The sequence below is a fragment of the Peromyscus eremicus genome, chromosome 23, assembly GCF_949786415.1.
Source record: "Peromyscus eremicus chromosome 23, PerEre_H2_v1, whole genome shotgun sequence".
NCBI lineage: Eukaryota > Metazoa > Chordata > Mammalia > Rodentia > Cricetidae > Peromyscus > Peromyscus eremicus.
Window position 1 is genome coordinate 225,768 of NC_081438.1, and position 23,634 is coordinate 249,401.

Below are 23,634 nucleotides of genomic sequence, written 5' to 3' on the forward strand. Positions count from 1 at the left end.
GACAAGACTTAAGGACTTAGGAGAGAAAATGGACCTGGAGCCAAAATGAGAACAAACTGGGTGGGTTTTTGTTTTTTTGTTATTTGTTTTATTTACTCAATTTGGAGGTAAAAAATTAGATGCTGATGTGCCAGCCTTCACACCCTGATCTATTCTGGTTCTGTGAGCAGTGGCCCTTTAATGCATTCCTGTTTGCTAAAGCATCAACCTAAGGGTAGAGTTCTGCTTGCTGCCTCAAAGATGACAAGAGGGCCAGGCAGTGAAGAAGGAAGGTAAAGGGGAGACAAAGCACCCAGCACCCTGAGGGTCATTTCTCTGTTGGTGCCTCTCTTGCTTTTCAGATACGCTGTATTTAATGAAGATGGTTCCTTGGCTGAACTGAAAGGTTTTGAGGTGAAACGCCGAGGGGAGTTACAGCTGATTAAAATATTCCAGTCCTCAGTATTTGAGGCCTTCCTCAAGGGCAGCACACTGGAGGAAGTGTATGGCTCTGTGGCCAAGGTGGCAGACTACTGGCTCGACGTGCTCTATAGCAAGGTAAGGCTCCACCTGCCTCCCCAGCTGGCTCTCAGGAGTGAGTATCTTTCAGGAATCAGACTTGTATCCTAGGGTCTTAGAGAACCAGGTAATAGATGAGTCTGGATCACTGATGAACTCAGGCTTCCTTAGCCCTGGTACCCTAAAATTCCTCAGGTTTGTGGAGTGTCAGCATGATAATAAAAGGAATCATCAAAGGAAAACTTACCAATTATCAAATCAATATCTTTGATTTGAAGTCTTTGGAGACAGGGTTTCTCTGTGTAACAGTCTTAGGTGTCCTGGAACTCGATTTGTAGACCAGGCTGACCTCAAATTCATAGAGATCTGCCGGCCTCTGCCTCCCAAGTGCTGAGATTAAAGGCATGCACCAACACTGCACAGCATTTTTATTTGTTTTGTGTGTTTTGCCTGTATGTGTGTGTGTATCTCGTGCCCTCAGAGGCCAGAAGACAGCATCAGATTGTAGCCAAAGTTTTCCTGAGTCCGGTCCTGCAGCCTCTCAGGCCAAATTAAACACATAGAGGCTTATATTACTTACAAACTGTATGGCCTAATGGCTCAGGCTTTTCACTAGCTAGCTCCTATAACTTAAACCATTTCTATTAATCTATAAGTCACCCCTTATTCCATGGTTTTACCTGTATTTTCACATCTTGCTTCTCCTGGCGGTGCTGGCATCTCCTGACTCTGCCCTTCTTCTTCCCAGCATTCTCCTGGTCTGCTCACCCTGCCTATACTTCCTGTCTGGCCAATCAGCATTTTATTTATCAGCCAATCAGAGCAACTACAGCATACAGAAAGACATCCCACAGCATCAAATCTCCTCTAAGTGGATTACAAGGCAGTTGTAAACTGCTATGTAGGTTCTGGGAACCAAACCTGGGTCCTCTGTAAGAGATGTTCTTAATAACTGTTGAGCTATCTCTTCAGCTTCTTTTTTAAAAAACTTTTTAAAAATTATGTTCGTTTGTTTATTTATTTATTTTGTGAGAGTGTGTGTGTGTGTGTAAGTAAGTAAGTAAGTTAGAGAACAACTTATGGAAGTAAGTTCTTTCCTTCCCCCATGTGTGTGCTGGGAATTGAACTTGCAAGCCCTCAGACTTGGTGGCAAGTACTTTTACCTGCTGAGCCATTTTACTGAACCTGATTTTTTTTTTTCTGGCAGGGGGTGGGGTGGGGTGGGGTGGGGTCAGGGTTGAGGATTTAAGACAGAGCTTCTCTGTGTAGTCCTGGCTACTCTGGAACTCCCTCTGTAGACCAGGCTGGTCTTGAACTCAGAGATCTACCTGCCTCTGCCTCCCAGGTGCTGGGATCAAAGGCAAGATAAGAGTCTCATTGTATAGCCCTGGCTGTCCTGGAATTTGGTATATAGACTAGGTTGGCCTTGAACTCAGAGATCCACCTGCCTCTGCCTCCTGAGTGCTGCCACCACACCCAGCTGCACACGTCATTTTTATAATTTATCCACAGCATTACAAAAGAAGGAAAGGAGGGAATACAGGGCAGTGAAAGCTTGCCTTTAGTTCTGCCTCAGACTATTTGACTATTTCTGTAATGTTATATGTTATGGGCAACTTACCATTCCATCTGTTTGCACGTTTCCATTGGTGAGGAAGTTTCAGAATCCCATTGTTCCAACCAATGTCACATGAACTTCAATCCTTTTGGATAGATGTCACCATATCTTCTGTCTTGGGCATAATTATTCTCCATACTATATGGCTTTGACACTTACTGCTCATACATATTTCTTGATAGTTTGTACACAACTTAAAAAGATAAAAGGTTAGAGTTTTATGTGCCTTTTTTTCCTATTACATTTATTTTGAGGCTGAGGGACACTCAAGTGCCACAGTGTGCATGTGGAAGTCAGAGGACAACTTGGAGGAAATGGTTCTCTTCTTACATCATGTGGATTCTGGAGGATCAAATTCAGATTATCAAGGGCTGGCGAGATGGCTTAGTGGTTAAGAGGACCAGGATTTGAGTCCTAGCACCCACATAGCAGATCACAATTGTCTGTAATTTCAGCTTCAGGAAATCCAGCACCATCATCTGGCCTCCATAGTCACAAGGCACACAAGTGGAGCACAGACATACATTTCAGACAAAACACCTATACACAAATTTTACATTCAAAAACAAAACCTCGGATTGTCAGACTTGGCAGTAGGCATCCACTGCCCCATCCCACAAATACTTAATGCAGTGCTAGGACTCTAACCAAGGGCACTAGGTCAGCAGTATCTCTCTCTTTCTCTCTCTCTCTCTCTCTCTCTCTCTCTCTCTCTCTCTCTCTCTCTCTCTTTAATGACAATCAGCGCTTTGGGAAATCCAAAGCCTGCCTTCAGCTTTTCAGGGCAGAAATTGATACAACCCTATAGAATCAAAGTGAGTATGGCCTTCATCTTCCTGGCATCTGTTGTTTCTCTCTAGGCTGCTAACATGCCTGATTCTGAATTGTTTGAGCTGATTTCTGAGAACCGTTCCATGTCTCGGAAGCTAGAAGATTATGGGGAGCAGAAGTCTACATCCATCAGCACAGCAAAGCGCCTGGCTGAATTCTTGGGAGACCAAATGGTCAAGGATGCTGGACTAAGCTGTCGCTATATCATCTCCCGAAAGCCAGAGGGGTCTCCTGTCACTGAGAGGTAAAAGCCTCCTTAAAGAGTTTAACAGATGAGTGCATGCCTGTAATCCCAGTACACAAAAGGCTAAGACCAGAAGATTTTGAGTTCCAGGCCATCCTGGGCAACTTAAAGAGACTGTGTCCTCCGGGGGGAAAAAAAAGCCATTATGATCATTATGATGGTACACACTTGTAAGCCCAGTGGGTAACAAAGGGTTCATTGTTAGCCTGGACTCTCTATATAGTGAGTTTGAAGCCAAGCTGGACTGGACTACATAGTCATTCTCTATCTTAAAAAAAAAGCTGAGCCACTGGCTTTGCAAATCCACACCTGTAGTGGAGCCTCTGGCTCTTCATAACAGAGCTTCCATAGGAAGAATGTGGGTCCTGTGGGTATTGAAAGAAGGAAGACTACCTAGTAGTGGAAGTGAATGTCTTTAATCCCAGCGCTCAGGAGGTAGAGACGGACTGGTCTCTGAGTTGTGAGTTCAAGGCTACATAATGAGTTCTAAACCAGCTAGTGCTATAGGTGTGACCCTGTCTCAGAAAGAAAAAGTTGGCCTCAGTCTGATGCAGATCAGTTCGTAGGAAGGCCTTGTGGGGCCCTAGTGGATTTGTGGGAAGGAAATGGTGAATCTGGAGAACTTTGGTTTGAAAGGAGTCAGCCTTTCTTTCATGGATATAGATATGGGTATCTTGGAAGGGCAGTGTAGTCAGAAATTTCTCTCCCACCTGTTCTTAAATAATTGATCCAAGGCTTAATATTACTTATATATGCTTGGCCAGTAGCTCAGGCTTATTACTAACTAGCTCTTACACTTAAATTAACCCATAATTATTTATGTTTGGCCATGTGGCTTGGTACCTTTTCTCAAAATGGCATTCTCATCTTGCTTCCTCTATGTCTGGCTGACACTCCTTGACCCCACCCTTCCTTTTCCCAGCATTCTTAGTTTGGATTTCCCACCTAACTTCCTTCCCAGCTACTGGCCTGTCAGCTTTTTAATAACCAATGAGAACAATCACAGTGTACAGAAGGACATCCCACATCAGGGCAGGGTCTGGGCTACTCATGCAAAGACAACTTGATGCTAAGAGTACTTCTGTGGTGAGCCATGTAGAGTGGCTCTGGCATACAAGAGAGGTTACTTTACCTGCCAGTAGCACCAACATCTGTCAGTCACCTTCACAGATGAAAAGAAAACACCTTTTAACTCCTAGGGCATATTAGATACAACAGCAAGGGATTCCATTAGATCGGCTTATATTTCCTACCAAGAAACTGAATTAAACAGGAACATGGCTTCCTGTGGTTGGTGCATAGTAAAGAAAGGGTTCATCACACTGGGATTACAGAACTTCAAATCCACAGTGACCTCACAGGAATCTTAAGAACCAGTGATAGAGTTTGAAGCCAGCCTGGGCTACAGAGTGAGTTCCAGGAAAGGCGCAAAGCAACACAGAGAAACACTGCCTCGAAAACCCAAAAAAAAAAAAAAAAAAAAAAAAAAAACAGTGATAGAAAAGGATAAATCTATGGTTCCTTCAGAGGATCTGAAAGCCAGTGTGGCCTCTATAGTATCCCCATGGCACTTCCTAATGTAACCCTGATTCTCTTGTTGAAAGGTGTATCTGACCTGCTTGCCTAGAAACTAGGCAGCTTGTGATTCTATGACAAAAGGAATGAGTAGACATAACATGAGACTACTCAACCCCAGTCAACAGGGGCTGCAAGGTTGGACATTGACCCTCTTCCTACCTAGGAAGCTGAGAGGGCATGTATATAAGGAAGACTTACCAAGAGTACCTACTGCCCTCTTGTGAGGAGGCCACTAATCTACACAAGTGACCAACTCTAGGTGAGACCACGTAGGTTACAAATTCATCAGCATTAGTAATTGCCATCTCAGCCCACTGAATGTTGAATGGTTTATTACACAGCAACAGTAGCCTGAAAAATGTTGATACCTACCTTCCTATAGAGTCCTGTAGAAAAGAAAAATAGCAAATACCTTTGTAAGGAAAAATTGCCAGTGTCAAGACAAGAAGAAATTTGGACTAAAGCCAGTTTGACAGACTCATAAAGAGAATAAAATAACAAATTTCAGTATATCAATTAGATAAAGAACCCAAAAGAAAGAACCTCAGATACGATAAGACAGTTCACAAGTGAAGAATTTGAGGCCAGTTTGGAAAGATAAACTCCCAGAAATCATGACAATGCTGACTTTAACAGCATCTCTTGAGTTAAAAAGAATGCTGATACCAGTTGTTGGTGAACAGGTAGACTGGCACTTAACCAGGTGGCTGGGAGTGTGACACCTAGAGGGTCTAGGAGTAGAGGGTATCTACAACACTTATATTTTGTGTGTGTGGAGAAGAGGGGGCATGTGTGTTCCACAGTGCATGTGTAGAAGTCAGAAAGTGTAGGAGTAGGTTCCACTGTGAGTCCCAGTTATTGAGTATAGGTTGTCTGATTTGGCAGTAAACATCTTTATTTGCTGAGACATCTTACCAGTTCTTACTTGATTTTGAGTGGGTTCTACTGTGTGAGTCACAGTTACTGAATGTAGGTTGTCTAATTTAGCAGTAAACATCTTTATTTGCTGAGCCAATTTCCCAGTCCTTGGTTTGGTTTGGTTTGGTTTGGTTTGGTTTGGTTTGGTTTGGTTTGGTTTTTTGAGACAAGATTTCTATGTGTAGTCTTGGCTGTCCTGGAACTCACTCTATAGACTAGGTTGGCTCATAGAGATCTACCTGCCTCTGCCTCCCAAGTGCTAGGATTAAAGATATGGTGCCACAACTGCCTGCCCAGCCTCTTGTTTGATTTTTGAGACTGAGTCTCATGTAATTCAGGTTGGTCTCAAATTCCATGTAGTTCAAGGCTCACCTTGAACTCCTGATCCTCTTGCCTCCACCTCTCAAGTGCTGGTACTAGGGTTTGAGCCATCATACTTGGTTTATATGGTTCTAGGGTTCAAACTCAGGGCTTTGTACATGTCAGGCAAGGACTATACCAGTTGAACTACATCCCCAGTCCCCACTTGGCACTTATGAGCATGTCTCTCACAAAGCTTTATATGCTCATTGTATCATGTTTAGTACTCGATTTGAAAATAGCGTCCTCATTGCCGGTGGTTGCATATATCTTTAATCCCAGCACTTGGGGGGTAGGGGCAGGTGGATCTCTAAGTTTGAGACCATCCTGGTCTACAGAGTGAGTTCCAAGAAAGCTAGGGCTACACAGAGAAACTCTGTTTTAAAAAACCAAAAAGAAAAAAGAAAATAGCATCCTCCAGCAATTGATGGCTTTTTTTTTTTTTAAGGTGGTGATATACTCTGCAGGAGGTAGGTGTGGAGGTACATGTCTGTAATCTCAAGCTGCTGGAGAGGCATACCTGGGAAACTTGGCAACACCCTGTCTCAAAACAGAAATAAGTGGATATAAGGTTTATTTGGTAGAACCCAGCATTTAGGAGGCCCTGAATTCAATCTCTAACACCACAAAAATTAAGTGGTCTTGTATATAGATTAGTTGTACTTAGCTAGTGTGAACAAAGCCCTGGGTTCAGTCTCCTACACTACAAAAAGAGATGAAAACATGCTATGTAGGAGTTGAAAGGGTTGAACTGTAGCACAGGCAACTACTGAGGAGCTTTAGACAATATTTTGCCAAGACAACCATGTAGGGGCTGGGTTTGGCAACGTACACCTGTCATCCTAACATGTAGGAGGCTGAGGCAGGCCAGTTTAGATCATATCAGGAGACCTTGCCTCAAAAATAATACCAATAATAGTAACAATGATTGATGATGATGATAGCCCTGCCACCTAGTTTTCTTTACCTAGTAGCTACATCAAAATAAAGGCATGCACAAAAGTAATAAATACCGGAAAAAGAAAGGGTTGTGTTGACTTCTGTGTGAGGGGGGGACAGGATGGAGCTGCATACAGGAAAATACATTTTAGAGCATTGTAGCTTGACAGAGTTGAGTGCATGTATGAGTATTTGCTATGTTTTAAGTTTATGATATTTCACAATATAAATTGTTTTGTGGCAACTGGAAGTTGACAGCTGGTTTATTGGTAATGTGAAGACCAACTCATTCCTTAGAAAAGCTTTCCATCTCCTGTGTATCTTACCCAGTAAACAATGTTTTAGGAATGTCTGCTTGCCCACATGTAAGAACGGTTGTAAACAGCTCTGAACAGTGGCACACTAGAAACAGAGCAAACAGCCAACAGAGGATAATGTGCATTCAACTTCAGCCCTTTTTCCTTCTTTCTTTTTTTTTTTTTTTTTTTTTTTGGTTTTGTTTTTTGTTTTTCAGCACATGGTTTCTCTGTGTAACAGCTCTGACTGTCCTGTAACTCACTCTGTAGACCAGGCTGGCCTTGAACTCACAGAGATCTGCCTACCTCTGTCTCCTAAGTGCTGGGATTAAAGGCATGCATCACCACCACCCAGCTTTCAGCCCTTTTTGTTACTCAATTATGTGTACTGAATAGGTGATTTCATTGTGACATTTTCATATATATAACATACTTGGATCATATTAACCTGCCATTGCCTTCTTTGTCCCTGTTTTAGGTACTTTTATATAGCTGTGATAAGACACCATGACTAAGGCAACATATAAAAGAATGTGTTTAATTTAGGCTTACTGTTTGAGAGGGTTAGAGTCCATGATGGCAGAGCAAAGGGATGGGAGCAGGAATAGCTGAAACCTTACATCTTGATCCCCAAGTAGGAGCAGAGAGAGTGATACCTGGGAATGGAGAGTCTTTTGAAACCTCAAAGCCTGCCCCATCAAGACCACACATCCTAATCCTTCCCAGACAGTTACAACTGGAGACCAAGTTTTCAGATAGGAGTCTATGGGGGCTCATTCAAACCACCACATTCCCCCACTGTTGTTCATTTTCCCAAATAGGCTCCCTTGTACTTTAATGTCTTCTTTTCAAATCTAGATGCTGCATGTTGAAAGAAACATGCAGTGTTTATCTTTCTGTTTCGTTTCTCTTAACATAATCTTCAATCCCATCTTTTTTCCTGTAAAGCACATAATTTCATTTTTCTTTATCACTGAGTAAAACACTCAATGGGATAGTTAACTCCATTGTGCATATATGCCTATGCCATATTTTCTTTATCCATTCATTTGTTTCTTTTCCCCCTCCTTTTTCCCCTTCTCCTTATATTTTGTTCTGTTTTATGTTTCTGAGGATGGAACCCAGAGTCTTACATAGGATACACAAATAGTCTACCAGTGAGCTACTTCCCTAGCTCCTAGCCTAAGTGTTTTAATGTGATAAAGTATTGCTTAATCAGTCAATGTTATAAATATCATGTAAGTGTGTACAGAGTCTTTATCCCATGTACACTTGATAAGAGTTATAGCAGGATTTGCATTGTTTATGATTAGATATGTTTATGTTTATTTTCCTAACCTAGGGCCATTCCACTTGCCATTTTCCAAGCAGAGCCTACAGTGAGGAAACATTTTCTGCGGAAATGGCTAAAGAGTTCATCACTTCAAGACTTTGATATTCGCACAGTGAGTGCCAATTATTTTTATTGGGGGAAGAGGGGCACACATGTGGAGATCAGAGGATAACTTAACAGGAATTGGTTCTCTTCCATCATGTGGGTGCCAGAAATCTAAGTCAGGTCATGAGACAAGTGCCTATGTCTACTGAGCCATATTGACACCTGCTAGCTATTTTTGTACTATTAAACATTTAGAAAAAAAGCTAGTCAGAGCAGAATGTACCTGACTTGCATTATATGACTCAGTTAGAGCTTTACTTATGACTTCCTCTTTTCTGACTTGTGGTAGGTAGGGAAACAGAACACTCAGGGCAGTGGTTCTCATCTTGTGGGTCAAGACCCCTTGAGGAGGTCAAGTGACCCTTTCACAGGGGTCTCCTGAGATCGTTGGAAAACATAGATATTTACATTATCATTCATAATAGTTGCAGAATTACAGTTACGAGGTAGTAATGAAAATACTTTCATGATTGGGGGTCACCACAACATGAGGAACTGTATTAAAGGGTCACAGTATTAGGAAGGTTGAGAACCATTGGGCTAGAATATCAGGAAGGTAATGCTAGGGAAGCCTTGAAACTGCTCTTGGATAGAATAAGACTGAGGTATTATTCTTAACCATCCACTGTTTCATGATCCTATAGTCTCATTAAGCTCTCTCCCAAATTTCTACCTCTAAAATGAGCATGGAGTTTCTAGAAGATGAAGTGAGACACATACATTTAGTAATTATTGGTATATGACAGTGTAGACAATTGCTGCTTCTCATGTTTTGTGCATGCAGATTCTGGACTGGGACTACTACATAGAGCGGCTAGGAAGTGCCATCCAGAAAATCATCACCATCCCTGCAGCTCTGCAGCAGGTGAGACAAAAGCTAGGGATACCACTCTGTACCTAATCACCAGCAGACCCACGTAAGACTTTTTCTGATCTGTATCATCTTCACTTAGGTGAAGAACCCAGTTCCACGTGTCAAACACCCAGACTGGCTGCATAAAAAACTGCTAGAAAAGAATGATGTCTACAAGCAAAAGAAGATCAGTGAGCTCTTTGTCCTTGAAGGAAAGAGACAGGTAACACACAAGACACAGTGTACCAATGTCTGCAAGCTGCTATGCATAAATTTTCCTTGTTTTGTTTTTGAGATGGGGTCTCTCTATGTAGCCTTGATGGTCCTAAAACTCCCTATATAGACGAGGCTGGCCTTGAAGTCACAGGGATCCTGCCCCTGCATGTGCCACCCTGCCTAGCCCATAATTTCCCAATACTACCTCCAAAAGTGCGTTGTGGTACTTTACTCATTAGTGCCCTCCAGTGTCATTTTATATAACAGGAAGCAGATTATGAGTCATCAGGTAAGTATGAAGAACTTATTTCTATGTAAAAAAAATGATGAGGTATGCAAACTAGACATAGTGACCTGAACTGAATTACTACTGTAGACTTCAGTTTTCTCAACAAAATGAAAGTCTTTCCTGGAGACACACTGAAAACTGCACAATGGAAAGTATAGGTAAGAAGCTGGAGATGCTCATCTGCTAAGAGCCCTTCCTGCTTTTCACAGGACACTGTTCTGTTCCCAATACCCATGTCTGGTGGCTTACACCCACCTGAAACTCCAGCTCCAGGGAATCCAACACCTTTTCTGGCTTCTGCAGACCCCTGCATACACATGGCATATACTCACACAGACATACACAAATGTAAAAATTAATCTTTTAGAAACAGTATAGCTAAAATTAGAGGCAGAGGGGCTGGAGAGATGGCTCAGCGATTCAGAGCACTGGCTGCTCTTCCAGAGGTCCTGAGTTCAATTCCCAGCAACCACATGGTGGCTCCAAACCATTTATAATGAGATCTGGCACCCTGTTCACGCATGCAGGCAGAACGCTGTATACATAATAAATAAATCTTAAAAAAAAAAAAAAAATTAGCCAGGCAGTGGTGGCACACACCTTTAGTCCCAGCACTCGGGAGGCAGAGCCAGGTGGATCTCTGTGAATTCGAGGCCAGCCTGGTCTACAGAGCGAGATCTAGGACAGGCCCCAAAACTACACAGAGAAGCCTTGTCTTTTAAAAAAAAAAAAAAAAGCAGAAAAAAAAATTTTTATATGTGTGGTATTTTTGTCTGTATATATGTCTGTGAGGTTCTTACATGCCTAGTACCATGGAGGCAAGAAGAGGTGTTGAATTCCCTAAAACTGAAGTTAACAGATGGTTTAAGCCAACATACGTGTCCTGGTAATTGAACCTAGGTCCTCTGGAAAACCTCTTAACTGCTGAGCCATCAACCCCAAGAAAATTTTTATGGGTTGAAAATTAGTGTAGCTAGTTATAATGTCTTATGCCTATAATCCTAGTAGTTGGGAAGCAGAGACAGGAAGGTGGGTATGAGTTCAAGGCCAGGCTGGAGTACAGTATGATGCACTCTATCTCAAAACAAAAGTAAAAGTGAGCTATAAGCCAAAATGTTATAGAGACTCAATAATAGACAATTCCTGAAATAGATTGTGTATGTGTGTTCTCAAGACAGGGTCTCTCTGTGTATCCCTGGCTGTCCTGGAACTCCCATTGTAGACCAGACTGGCCTCAAACTCAGAGATCTGCCTGCCTCTGCCTCTCGAGTGCTAGGATTAAAGTCATATGCCACCATGTTGGCTTATTTTAATTTTTCAGACAGGGCCTTAGGTCAGGCTGGTCTTTAACCCTCTGTGTAGCAGAAGCTGGTCTTGCTTCACTCTCCTGAGTGCAGGGATTTTAAGTGAACAATATAAATATTTTTATATTAGCAAGCATAAGCATAGTATTTAAAAATTCTAGAATCTGCCAGGCAGTGGTGGCACATGCTTTTAATCCAGTATCTCGGGAGACAGGGGCAGGCAGATCTCTGATTTGAGGACAACCTGGTCTACAGAGCAAGTTCCTGGACAGCCAGGACTACACAAAGAAACTCTTGTCTCAAAAAAAATAATAATAATAAATGAATAAGTAAAATCTTGAATCTTGTTTTAAGACAGGGTGTCACTAATACAATCCTGACTGTCCTTGAACTCAGTATCTGCTTGCTTCTGCCTCCTGAGTGCTAGGATTAACGGGCTGTGCCACCATGCCCGGCAACAAATCTTAATCTTCCTGACATTGGCAGGACTCTTAAATTATTGCATTACTTATTTACTTTTATGTATATGTGTGTTGTATGTATGTGAAGAGTTCTTGGGAAATCAAAGTCAGGTTGTCAGATTTGGAGGCCTGCTAACCTACTGAGCCATCTTGTGTCTCTACAAATCTTGATTCACTATATAATGATATATAGTGATTCACTATACAGTATATATAGAATATATAATTCTAACAATTGTCTATTCCTTGAATTCAACCAAAAATTTTGCTGAAGTTTAAAAAATGTTTTTCTGAAATAAAAGAAAAACTGACAATCATTTTGAAAAATTTTAACATAAACTCACTTGATAAATGAGCACATCACAAACTAGTAAAACTATAAAATTAATGTGTATAAGTATTTTGCCTAAATATATATGTGCATGATATGCATGCCTGGTGCCACAGAGATTAGAAGAGCCATTTCTCTAGCCTCCTAACTAGGTTTTTAAATAGCTACATTTAATGCACAAATAAAATCTTATTCTCAATAATTAGGGACTAGAGAGATGACTCAACATGTAAGAGCATAGGCTGCTTGCTCAGATTGTATGCATTAGTGATTAACTCCAGGTCACCAATAATGCTTTGGTGTTGAATTAAGGAAAGAAATAAAATCACTTCCCCTTGGAGTCATTTAACCACGAGCTAGTTCATATATAATTCTCTACTTAATGCTCTCTGTGTCTTCCATCTTGTCTGTCTGTTGTATGAGTCTGAATCTGCCATAAAGTCTGTCTTATAAATTTGTTTGGCCCTGTTGTCTGTCTGTCTGTTTCAGTCTGTTGGTCTGTGCGAATGGTATCCGTCTCTGTGTATCTGTCCCTAACAAAGGGCTTTTTTCTGTATTTGTTGAAAAACATAGAAAGTATTACGTGAGGAAGGAATGGAGTACTTTATAGAAATATTTAACAGTTTTACAAGGCACCAACTAACTCAGATAATGAACATCATTGTTTATCAACCAGTATCCATAAATGGATGCTTTCAGTCTTTGTGGTAGATTTTAGGAAGTTGCTTTCAACTTCTATATTTGCTGCTTTCAGCAAGTGGTACATTTGCATTATCTGGGTCAGGGATATGGAAGAGTACCTGATTTAAGATTATAGTTATGCATTAGCTTAAGTTATAAAAGTTGGTTACATGGGAAATTCAAGGCAACTAAGGTTAATTGTTACATTTACATTGCTCTCTTAAAAGCAGGATCAACAGTTACAGTAGGCTAGCAGTCTTGTTCTAATTAACCTCAAGGCATATTACTAATTTTGGCTGTGAGGTCTGGCAAAAGTGCCAGTCTTTTAAAATGTAAGAGTTATTTTTGCAATATTATATTGGCACAGCTGCTCTTCCAGAGGATCTGATTCAAGTTCCAACACCCACACTGCAGCTTATAACCATCCATAACTCCAGTCTAAGGAATCCAACATCTGGCCTCCACAGGCACCAGGCACATATGTGGTATACAGACATGCATGCAGACGAAATACTAATGAAATAATAATTAATAATAATGAGAGAACACTTATGCTTAGCTGGTTCTGGTGTTGTAGACCTGTAATTACAGCTACTGGGTAGGTTGAGGCAAAAGGATCCTAAGTTCAACGCCAACCTGAGCTATAGAGTGCAATTCTATAAAAAAAAAAAAAAAAAAAAAAAGAACTACTAAAACAGTTCTGTCTTGGGAAACACTCACTTTTGGATGGATGTTGTTTTCCTAAGTGCCCTCTTCTTTTCTCCCTTAATACTTATGCTTAAATTAACTATGTTAAAATCTCAGCTCTGACTCAAAACAACCTTGTAAAAAGGACTCACCAATACATACATCTTTTGAATGAGTTACCATTCTCTAATAAATAATTGGAAAACTTAGAATGGACAGCTTCTGTAGCTTGAGTTTTCCTGCCTGGCCCACAGTCAGGAAAAATCTCTTTCACCTGCCAGTCCCACAGCCGCTCAAACCCGACCAAGTAAACACAGAGACTTATATTGCTTACAAACTGTATGGCCGTGGCAGGCTTCTTGCTAACTGTTCTTACAGCTTAAATTAATCCATTTCTATTAATCTATACCTTGCCACGTGGCTCGTGGCTTACCGGCATCTTCATATGCTGTTTGTCATGGTGGCGGCTGACAGTGTCTCTCTGACTCAGCCTTCCACTTCCCAGCTTTATTCTCCTCCTTGTCCTGCCTACACTTCCTGCCTAGCCAATGGCCAATCAGTGTTTTATTTATTGACTAATCAGCAATACATATGACATACAGAACATCCCACAGCGGCCGGGCGGTGGTGGCGCACGCCTTTAATCCCAGCACTCGGGAGGCAGAGCCAGGCGGATCTCTGTGAGTTCGAGGCCAGCCTGGGCTACCAAGCGAGTCCCAGGAAAGGCACAAAGCTACACAGAGAAACCTTGTCTCGAAAAACCAGAAAAAAAAAAAAAAGAACATCCCACAGCAAGCTTCCTTTGGAGAATTAAGACAAATGATCTAATTCCAATGCTTCTAAACAAAGACAGGCATATCTTTGGAAGTTCTACATAGAGAGTTCCAAGCTAGCCAGAGCTACATATTGAGATCCTTTTTTTTTTTTTTAAGTTATGTTAGTCTGTTAACAGCCCATTTCAGCAGATGTACAGTGTTAGAATTCTGTGATAGAATTTACCAGGTTGAGATTCTGAATTAATAAGTCTTGGTTGTGTCCCCCCCAGATTGTGATGGCACAGGCTTCAGAAAACAGTCTGAGTGTCTGCACTCCAGACATCGAGGACTTTGGACTCACAAAGCCATACCACTCTGCAGTCCCAGTTGCTACTAAGAGGAAGCGAGTCTGGGAGAGCCAAGAGGAGTCTCAGGATATTGCACTAACTGTACCCTGGCAAGAGGTCTTGGGGCAGCCTCCCTCCCTCGGAACCACCCAAGTAAGAAACAAGGAAGCCAGAAGGGATGTGGGAAAGTTGCTCTGGCACTCTGTCTCGTAGAGGTCTGCTACATAGTGCAGGGATCCTAAGGTAAATCCTGTCCCTGGAACAAGTTGCAGAAATGCCTAAGTGTTAGAGAGCATTTGAAACTCCAGAAGCTTAGGAATAAAAAGCAGGCTGTTGGAGAAAGGTGTTAGCAATTGTGCATTGTTATCTGTCCCAGGAAGAGTGGTTGGTCTGGCTCCGGTTCCACAAGAAAAAGTGGCAGCTACAGGCCCAACAGCGCCTGGCCCGCAGGAAGAAGCAACGTCTAGAGTCAACAGAGGATGTGCCAAGGCTTGGGGCTATCCGAGAAAGACCTGCCACGGGGCTGGGAAGCTTTTTGCGACGGACTGCCCGAAGTATTCTGGACCTTCCATGGCAGATTGTACAGGTGTGGGCCGTCATCCATGGGAGTGGCATGATGTTGAGAGCAGTCCTTTATAGGCTCAAAAGAGGGAGTGTGCAACCAGTCCTACAGTATAAGATGGAAGATAAGAAAGGCCTTCAGCAGGCTGGTCGGCAGTGGCACACACCTTTAATTCTAGCACTTGGGAGGCAGAGCCAGGCAGATCTCTGTGAGTTTGAGGCCAGCCTGGTCTACAGAGTGAGATCCAGGAAAGGCGCCAAAGCTACGCAGAGAAACCCTGTCTCGGGGGGGAAAAAGGCCTTCAGCTTCCTGCCTATCCCTATCACAGGGGTCCTGTACATAGAGGGGATGTGGGCAAGGCTGGAGGCTGCTTGGGAGGTGACCTGTTCACAGGTGTCAGTATGTTATGTGATTATGTGCTATGTATTCTGCATTTCCTCTCAGATCAGTGAGACCAACCAGGCTGGTCTCTTTAGGCTATGGGCCATCATCGGCAGTGACTTGCACTGTATCAAGCTGAGCATCTCTCGAGTATTCTATGTGAACCAGCGGGTAGCCAAAGCAGAGGAAGGACCTTCATATCACAAGGTACGGAAGCCACTGGTATTGCTGGTCACCTCTGAGGCATTTCCACATGATGGAGGCCACACAAAGAATTGATCAAGAGCATGGACTTGCAGACCCAAAGTGAGCCATGTGGCCTTGTTTCCATCTCCCAGTACGTTATTGATACTGGGATCTTGTGAAGAGTTAATTGAAACCATGTCTATGAATGTTCAGTGCTGCAAGCCGCAAAAATATATGAAGTAGGATTTCAGCTGACTATGACAAGCTAATACCTGGAAGAAGCCAAGGGCCTTCCAGAGGTCAAGCTGAGGCTCAAGGAGTCTTGCTGATACTGGCTTTTGATTATTAGCCATTTGTTACTATGAATTTCTCATGTGCTATTGTAGCTTTTCCATCATTGTTTGGGCACAGTTTCCCCTCTACTAAGGAATATTTAGATAACCTTCTGAGCAGTAACACAGCCAGGATCCCTAATTTCAGGCCTTTCTGTAATTATTGTCATTAGCAGCATCTGGCCAGGACCATCCCCAGAGGGACGAAAGTATCTTACAGACTTAAGCATCCAGACTATCTGTTTGAGAAGGCCTGACGGATGTGCTAATTAAGCAAGTCTTATCTCTAGTTTTAGATCCATCCTTAACAATTAACTCAGAACTAAAGGGTTCCAACTTACAGGTACATCTAGCTGTGAAGGAAGTTGCCTAGCCAAGTTGCCTAGCGACCTAGCACACTTGCCAGAAAAGGCAGGAGCAGAGATAGCTTAGATAAGGGTCAAAGGGATAAAAGGGCAGTTTTATTTTCAGAGCACGACAAGACGCAGAAGAAAATGGAAGAACTAGATGGGTAAGAACTGGAGAGGAACGAACTGCAATGGGGAAGGACTAGATTGAAGGGCTAGAAGAGAGTACTAGAGGAACAAGTTGGAAGATGAGGAAGAGCCAGATGAGGAAGAACAAGATGAGGAAGAAGGAGATGAGAAAGAAGGAGATGAGAGAGGAGCTAAGATGGGGAGGAACTAGATGGATGAGAACTTAAATGGGGTGGAACTAAGATGGAGAGAATTAAGATGGAACTTAGAGGATAGCAGATAAATATAGAGAGAAATCATAGCCGGGCGGTGGTGGCGCACGCCTTTAATCACAGTACCGGGAGGCAGAGGCAGGCAGTTCAAGGCCAGCCTGGTCTCCAAAGCGAGTTCCAGGAAAGGCGCAAAGCTACACAGAGAAAAGCTGTCTCGAAAAACCAAAAAAAAACCAAAAATAATATAGAGAGAAATCAGGCAAGAAAGAAGTTAGGCATGAGAGCAGAATACAAGCTGTGTAGAGAGAGAACTAACTCAGAAGAATAAAGTGTATGGACTAAAGAGTTTCATGTACATAGATTGATTTCTTATCATCAAAGATTTAATTATCAGCTGGTTGTAGATTCTTCCCAGACCCTAGGAGGGGACTATCCAGGGGCTGGACCCCCATAGTCTCCAATAGTTCAGGAGTAGGGGCTGCTGCTCTCCATCAACCTGATGAGCAGGAGAGGATTGGATAGAGGTTCCGGGGAGTTTATGTAAGTACTGTTGTAGTTACCAGCATTATTGGGATATAAGTTCACCTACCATATAGCCTATTCATTGGAAGAATATAATTCAGTGGTTTTTTTGTGAATTCGTGGTAATATGACTATAGTCAAAATTTCAGACTTCATCATCCCCAAAAGAAGCCTGTATTTCTCAATTGCCTCTGTCCTTCTCTGCAGTCCCAGGCAACCAACCACTATCCCACTGTCTGCCTATTCACAACATCTCAGAAATGTAGTCATACTTTAGGTTCTTTGCAGAGATTCAGAAGATCTTGAGGAAGCTGTATTTATGTGACATCTCAGTTGGAGTGCCCCACTTGACTCAGAATGTTAACTTAGGCCAAAGCTGGTTTATGTTGCGATCTGCTCACAGTTGGACATTAACTATATACAAGGAACACCTGGGTGAGGTACAAAATTGTAGGTGAAAAATGTGAGGCCTGATTTCAGCCCATTGACTTGGTGAAATGTGAACTACAGAACTCCTTTTCCTTTGTGATTATCTGCTCCCTCTGGAGAAACTCAGTGTTTCACTGTGTGCATTGGGATTTGGTGATGACTGTTACCACCTGGGGGTTTCAGGATGGAGCTTCTCTACCCTGCCCTTTCTGTGTTAGAATTGAATTGTTTTCAGGTTGGAGGTATTCATTGAGACAGGCACTCATGTAGTTCGAGCTGGCCTTGAGTTTGCTATAAAACTGAGGCTAGCTGGGCGGTGGGGGGGCACGCCTTTAATCTCAGCACTTGGGAGGTAGAGCCAGGCGGATCTCTGTGAGTTCGAGGCCAGGAGTAAGATCTAGGACAGGCACCAAAGCTACACAGAGAAACCCTGTCTCAAAAAACAAAACAAAAAAAAACTGAGGCTAGCCTTCAATTCCTGATCCTCCTGCCTCCATCTGCCAAATGCTGGGATTATAGGCCCCTGTTACCTACTTAGCTCATGAATTATGTTTTTGTCAGTGCTAGAAATCAAATCCAGGGTCTAATGAATTCCTAGGCCCACACTTTGTTTTCCCCCACCCCACCCCCAGCACAGAGATAAACTAGTTTCTTCCTTAAAAAGTGAGATATTTACTATTTTGCTCTTAAACTATATTATTTCCAGGGTAATGAATGGCAAGTAGATTTTTTTCTTTTCTTCCTTTCTCTCTTCCTTCCTTCCTTCCTTCCTTCCTTTCTTCCTTTCTCTCTTCCTTCCTTCCTTTCTTTCTTTCTATCTTTCTTCCTTCCTTCCTTTCTTTTTTTTTTATGCTTAAAAAGTATTTCAGGGCTGGAGAGATGGCTCAGCAGTTAAAAGCAATGACTGTTCTTCAGAGGACCTTGGTTCACTTCCCAGCACCCACGTGGCAGCTCACAACTCTTTGTAATTACAGTTACAGAGGATCTGACACCCTCATGCAGACATTCATGAAGTCAAAACACCAATGCACATAAAATGAATGAATGAATGAATGAATGAATGAATAGATTGCTATGAGCCTGGGTGGAATGGTCCTTACTTGTTATCCCAACACTCAGGATGCCGGGGCAGGAAGATTTCAAGTTCAAGACCAGTCTAGGTTACATAGTAAGACTCTTATCTCAAAAACAAACAATTAAAAAACAATGTTACTATGAACTTAGGAATGTATGTATTGTTATTTAGTATCCTTTTCTTTTTTTTTTTTTCCGAGACAGGGTTTCTCTGTGTAGCTTTGCGCCTTTCCTGGAACTCGCTTTGGAGACCAGGCTGGCCTCGAACTCACAGAGATCTGCCTGGCTCTGCCTCCCGAGTGCTGGGATTAAAGGCGTGCGCCACCACCGCCCGGCTCTTTTTTTTTTTTTTTTAAGATTTATTTATAGGCCGGGCGGTGGTGGCGCACTCCTTTAATCCCAGCACTCGGGGGAGGCAGAGCCAGGTGGATCTCTGTGAGTTCGAGGCCAGCCTGGGCTACCAAGTGAGTTCCAGGAGAGGCGAAAAGCTACACAGAGAAACTCTGTCTCGAAAAACCAAAAAAAAAAAGATTTATTTATTTATTTTTTGTCTGTGAGTGCTCTGTCTGCATGTGCCAGAAGAGGGTATCAGAGCCCACTATAGGTGGTTGCTAGCCACCATGTGGTTGCTGGGAATTGAACTCAGGACCTCTGAAAGAGCATTCAGTGCTCTTAACCACTGAGTTATCTCTCCAGCCCCTATTGTTTAGTATCTTATAATCAATTACAGCCTGCATTCCCTGATGCAATAAATAACATAGTTGTGGTTTACAATTAATTTCCATCAGTTTTGAAAAATGTATCTACCTGAATCACTCACATCACCGTCCAGGTAGACATTACCACCTCCCCAGAGCATACTTGTCCACCCCACCATACTGCTAGTTTGTGAGGTCCACACTTATGTAACTACAGATGCATTTGACCTATTACAGCTTCATGTCAATGTGTCGTTCCATAGATGCTATAATTACCTTTCTGAGTCATGGTATCTGATACTGGCCCAGGTGTTGTTTGTATCAGTGGAGATGTGTTAAGATATAAACTATACATCCAGTGTGTACACAGTCCTTGTCAGCAACATCAAGTAGTCTTGTAGGATGAGCTGGGAATTTCCCTTTTTTGTCTTTTCCATTTCCTTCCTCTCCATTTTCCAGTTAGCTATTAAAGAAACAACTATCACCAGCTTGGTTTTATTTTTCCAGGCTTTGTTTTGTTTATTTAAATACAATAAAATGGTCTTTTTAAGGTAATGCTTCATGGGTGATGGTGGCCAGGGTTGCATGACATTCAAGATACAAAACATTTCTGTCATCCTTAACTCACTATGCTCTGGTTTCTTTTCACCCCCATCCTTGGACACTGGTCTCTGTCCCTTGTAGTCAGAAGTTTTCCTTTGTCCCACCCAGTCCCTCAGCTGCTTGGACCCAAGTAAACACACAGAGGCTTATATTACTTACAAACTGTATGGCCTGTTGGCTCAGGCTTTTTCTGGCTAGTTCTTAGAACTTAACTCTGTTCATTTCTGTTAATTGATGCATTGCCACATGGCTTCGTGGCTTACTGGTACTTTCACATCTTGCTTCTTCTAGCAGCAATCGAAGCATCTGCTCCACTCTCCTTTCTTTTCTCTCTCCAGTTCAGATGTCCCACCTAACCTTATTCTGTCTTTTTTTTTTTTTTTTTTTTGGTTTTTCGAGACAGGGTTTCTCTGTGTAGCTTTGCGCCTTTCCTGGGACTCACTTGGTAGCCCAGGCTGGCCTCGAACTCACAGAGATCCGCCTGGCTCTGCCTCCCGAGTGCTGGGATTAAAGGCGTGCGCCACCACCGCCCGGCCCTTATTCTGTCTTAACATTGGCCAAACAGCTTTATTTATCAACCAATCAGAGCAACATATATTCACAGCATACAGAAAGTCATCCCACAGCAGTCCCTATAGCATTACCTTCTTAGAATGCCCTTTTATGGGATCATACTGTACTCTGAAATTTGAGTCTGGCTGCTTTCATGTAGGGTTTGCCATTAAGATTTGCCAGAGGGGAAGACAAGGAACTGTTTGCTACTTGGTGCTCTGTAAGCTGTCTTGATCCCTGACTACCACCACCTTCTTCTTCTTCTTCTTCTTCTTCTTCTTCTTCTTCTTCTTCTTCTTCTTCTTCTTCTTTTTCTTCTTCTTCTTCTTCTTCTTTTTGGTTTTTTGAGACAGGGTTTCTCTGTGTAGCTTTGCACCTGTCCTGAAACTCACTCTGTAGACCAGGCTGGCCTTGAACTCACAGAGATCCACCTGACTCTGCCTCCCAAGTGCTGGGATTAAAGGCAGGTACCACCACCACCTGGCACCTTTTTTTTTATTCTAAGGCCTCATGACACTGCTTCATGCATGCATTTAGTGGGAATGAGAGTAGATGGTGACTACTTGGTTGTAAAAATCGTTTTCTGGGTTTTTTTTTTTTGTTTTCTTTTGTTTTGGTTTGGTGTTTTTGTTGGTTTGGTTTGGTTTGGTGCCTCTTGTGCAGATTTTGTTATTTTATTGAAGCAGTTTTATTACATTGGCCCATCTTATTCTCAACTGTCTTTCCTCAGCCTCTCTGCTGGGATTACAGGTGTATGAACCATCCTGTCTAGCTCGTGGTAGGCCACAGCTATAGCTGCCATAAAGTTTTTATTAATTGTAATGTGTGAGTCATCCCAGGGCTAGCATTTGATGGTTCTCTTCTCCCTTGAGAATTCTTCATTTTTCCCTGATTGTTATATCAAGAAATGTATTCCATAGTGGACATTTGATATTGTGAAACTTTGGGCATTTATATGAAAAAAAAGTCCTTGGGCTGGTGAAATGGCTCAGTGAGTAAAGGGGATTGCTTACAAGCCTCTCTGAGCCCACATGGTCAGAGAGAACTGATTCCTTCAAGTTCTTGTCTTCTGACCTCAACCTGCACACACACACACACACAATAGATAAATAAATGTTTTTTTTTTTAAGTTGTTTAATCCTTTAGAGAATGTTGAGGCAGCCAATCCAGTTAATTTAGACCCCAAGTTCAATCTTGCCTTCTTTGTATAAAGGTTCTGTTGTAAGCTCAATTTTCAAGTCCTTTGTGTTCCTCTGAGCATGTCTATGTGTATTTGCATCTTAGAGTGAGGCTGGGGTTTGAGTTGGCTTGTGAAGTTTAATGAACAGTGTGTCTCCTCTCCATGATCCCATAAACATAGGGTTGTCCCATCAGCTCCCTTCTAGTTCTCTGGCCAGAATAGTGTAGTTTTCTATGAGTTTTAGGTACCTACAAACTCCAGACAAGTGTTGATGATGCCTCAGTTGGAAGGCATTCATGATTTTTCCAGATGCCTCAGGTTGCTGTTTTAGATTATGCCTTGGTCTTTTAATTGTGATCCTTGAAGCAGGTAAACTGACCATCTTGGGTCCTGAAAGCCCTGGAAGTTGGTCAATGGTCCACTTTATAGACTGTGGTGGCTCATCACTACATTATCACCAGGTGAATCGGGCTCTTCCTCGTTCCAACATGGTCTACAATCTCTATGAGTATTCAGTACCAGAGGACATGTACCAAGAACACATCAACGAGATCAACACTGAGTTGTCAGCACCAGACATTGAGGGCGTGTATGAGACTCAGGTGATTGTCTCCCTGGCCACTGATACTTGGGTGAAGATGAAGCTGGATGATGAGAAAAGAGATCCCATAGGGAATCGGGCAGGGGACAGTAGTGAACGGCTGAATTAAATAGTCATGGGCATGGGTTGGGGAAGCCACATAGGAAAGTAGCTCTCAGCAGCATGTCTGCCTAAGGTGGCCTCTTCTGAGTGAAGACAGGCTGTGCTGGGATGTGTGGCCTCTAATTGAGCTGTAGTGCTAGAGTCTTCTATTTGGCCCAACACACTACCCACTCTTCCAGGTCCCATTGTTATTCCGGGCCCTTGTACAGCTGGGCTGTGTGTGTGTAGTCAACAAACAGCTGGTAAGGCACCTTTCAGGCTGGGAAGCTGAAACCTTTGCCCTCGAGCACCTAGAAATGCGTTCACTGGCCCAGTTCAGCTACTTGGAACCAGGTATGGCCCCACCAACAGCCCTGTCACCTGCCCTGCCTCCCTTGCATCTCAGGCAACAGGTTTACTTTCTTCTACAGGGAGTATCCGCCACATCTACCTGTACCACCACTCACAGGGCCACAAGGCACTCTTTGGTGTTTTTATCCCCTCGCAGCGAAGAGCATCTGTGTTTGTATTGGATACTGTGAGTCCTTGGGCATAGGGCACATGAGAATATGTGGGTCAGGTGGGATATGGGGAAGAAAGACACTCCTCTTGCCATTCAGTTAAAATAGAAAGGTAGGCTGGTATACACCTTTAATCACAGCACTTGGGAAGCAGAGGCAAGTGGATCTATAGGTTCAAGGCCTGCCTAGTCTACAGAGTGAGTTCCAGGACAGCCAGGGCTACACAGAGATACTGTGTCTCAAAAACCAAAAAAGAAAAAAAATAAATAGAAAGGAGTGACTATCCAGCTTCTCTCTCTCACACACACACAGTAGCCTAACAGTTGGTGTTTGCCTAGGTGCGCAGCAACCAAATGCCCAGCCTCAGTGCCCTGTACTCAGCAGAACATAGCCTGCTACTGGAGAAGGTGGACCCCAAGCTCCTCCCTCCACCCAAACACACCTTTGAAGTTCGTGCTGAAACCAACCTGAAGACGATCTGCAGAGCTATCCAACGCTTCCTGCTTGCCTATAAGGTAAGAGAAGTTGGGGTCCAATGGTGGGAGTTTCCCATCCCAAGGCTTTGCCCACTGAGCCCTTT

At 42.8% G+C, this 23,634-nt stretch overlaps 1 protein-coding gene across 1 annotated transcript in view; it reads left to right on the top strand.

The window, feature by feature from the left end:
• Pole (DNA polymerase epsilon, catalytic subunit) overlaps positions 1-23,634 on the top strand; it is a 58,521-nt gene that overhangs the window by 21,795 nt on the left and 13,092 nt on the right. The window contains exons 25-36 of the mRNA XM_059248837.1: positions 342-537; positions 2,977-3,191; positions 8,625-8,727; positions 9,505-9,585; positions 9,674-9,796; positions 14,588-14,797; positions 15,021-15,230; positions 15,651-15,794; positions 22,313-22,453; positions 22,734-22,887; positions 22,965-23,071; positions 23,393-23,569. Coding sequence (XP_059104820.1) covers positions 342-537; positions 2,977-3,191; positions 8,625-8,727; positions 9,505-9,585; positions 9,674-9,796; positions 14,588-14,797; positions 15,021-15,230; positions 15,651-15,794; positions 22,313-22,453; positions 22,734-22,887; positions 22,965-23,071; positions 23,393-23,569 — 1,861 coding nt within the window. The remainder of the gene's footprint in view (positions 1-341; positions 538-2,976; positions 3,192-8,624; positions 8,728-9,504; positions 9,586-9,673; positions 9,797-14,587; positions 14,798-15,020; positions 15,231-15,650; positions 15,795-22,312; positions 22,454-22,733; positions 22,888-22,964; positions 23,072-23,392; positions 23,570-23,634) is intronic.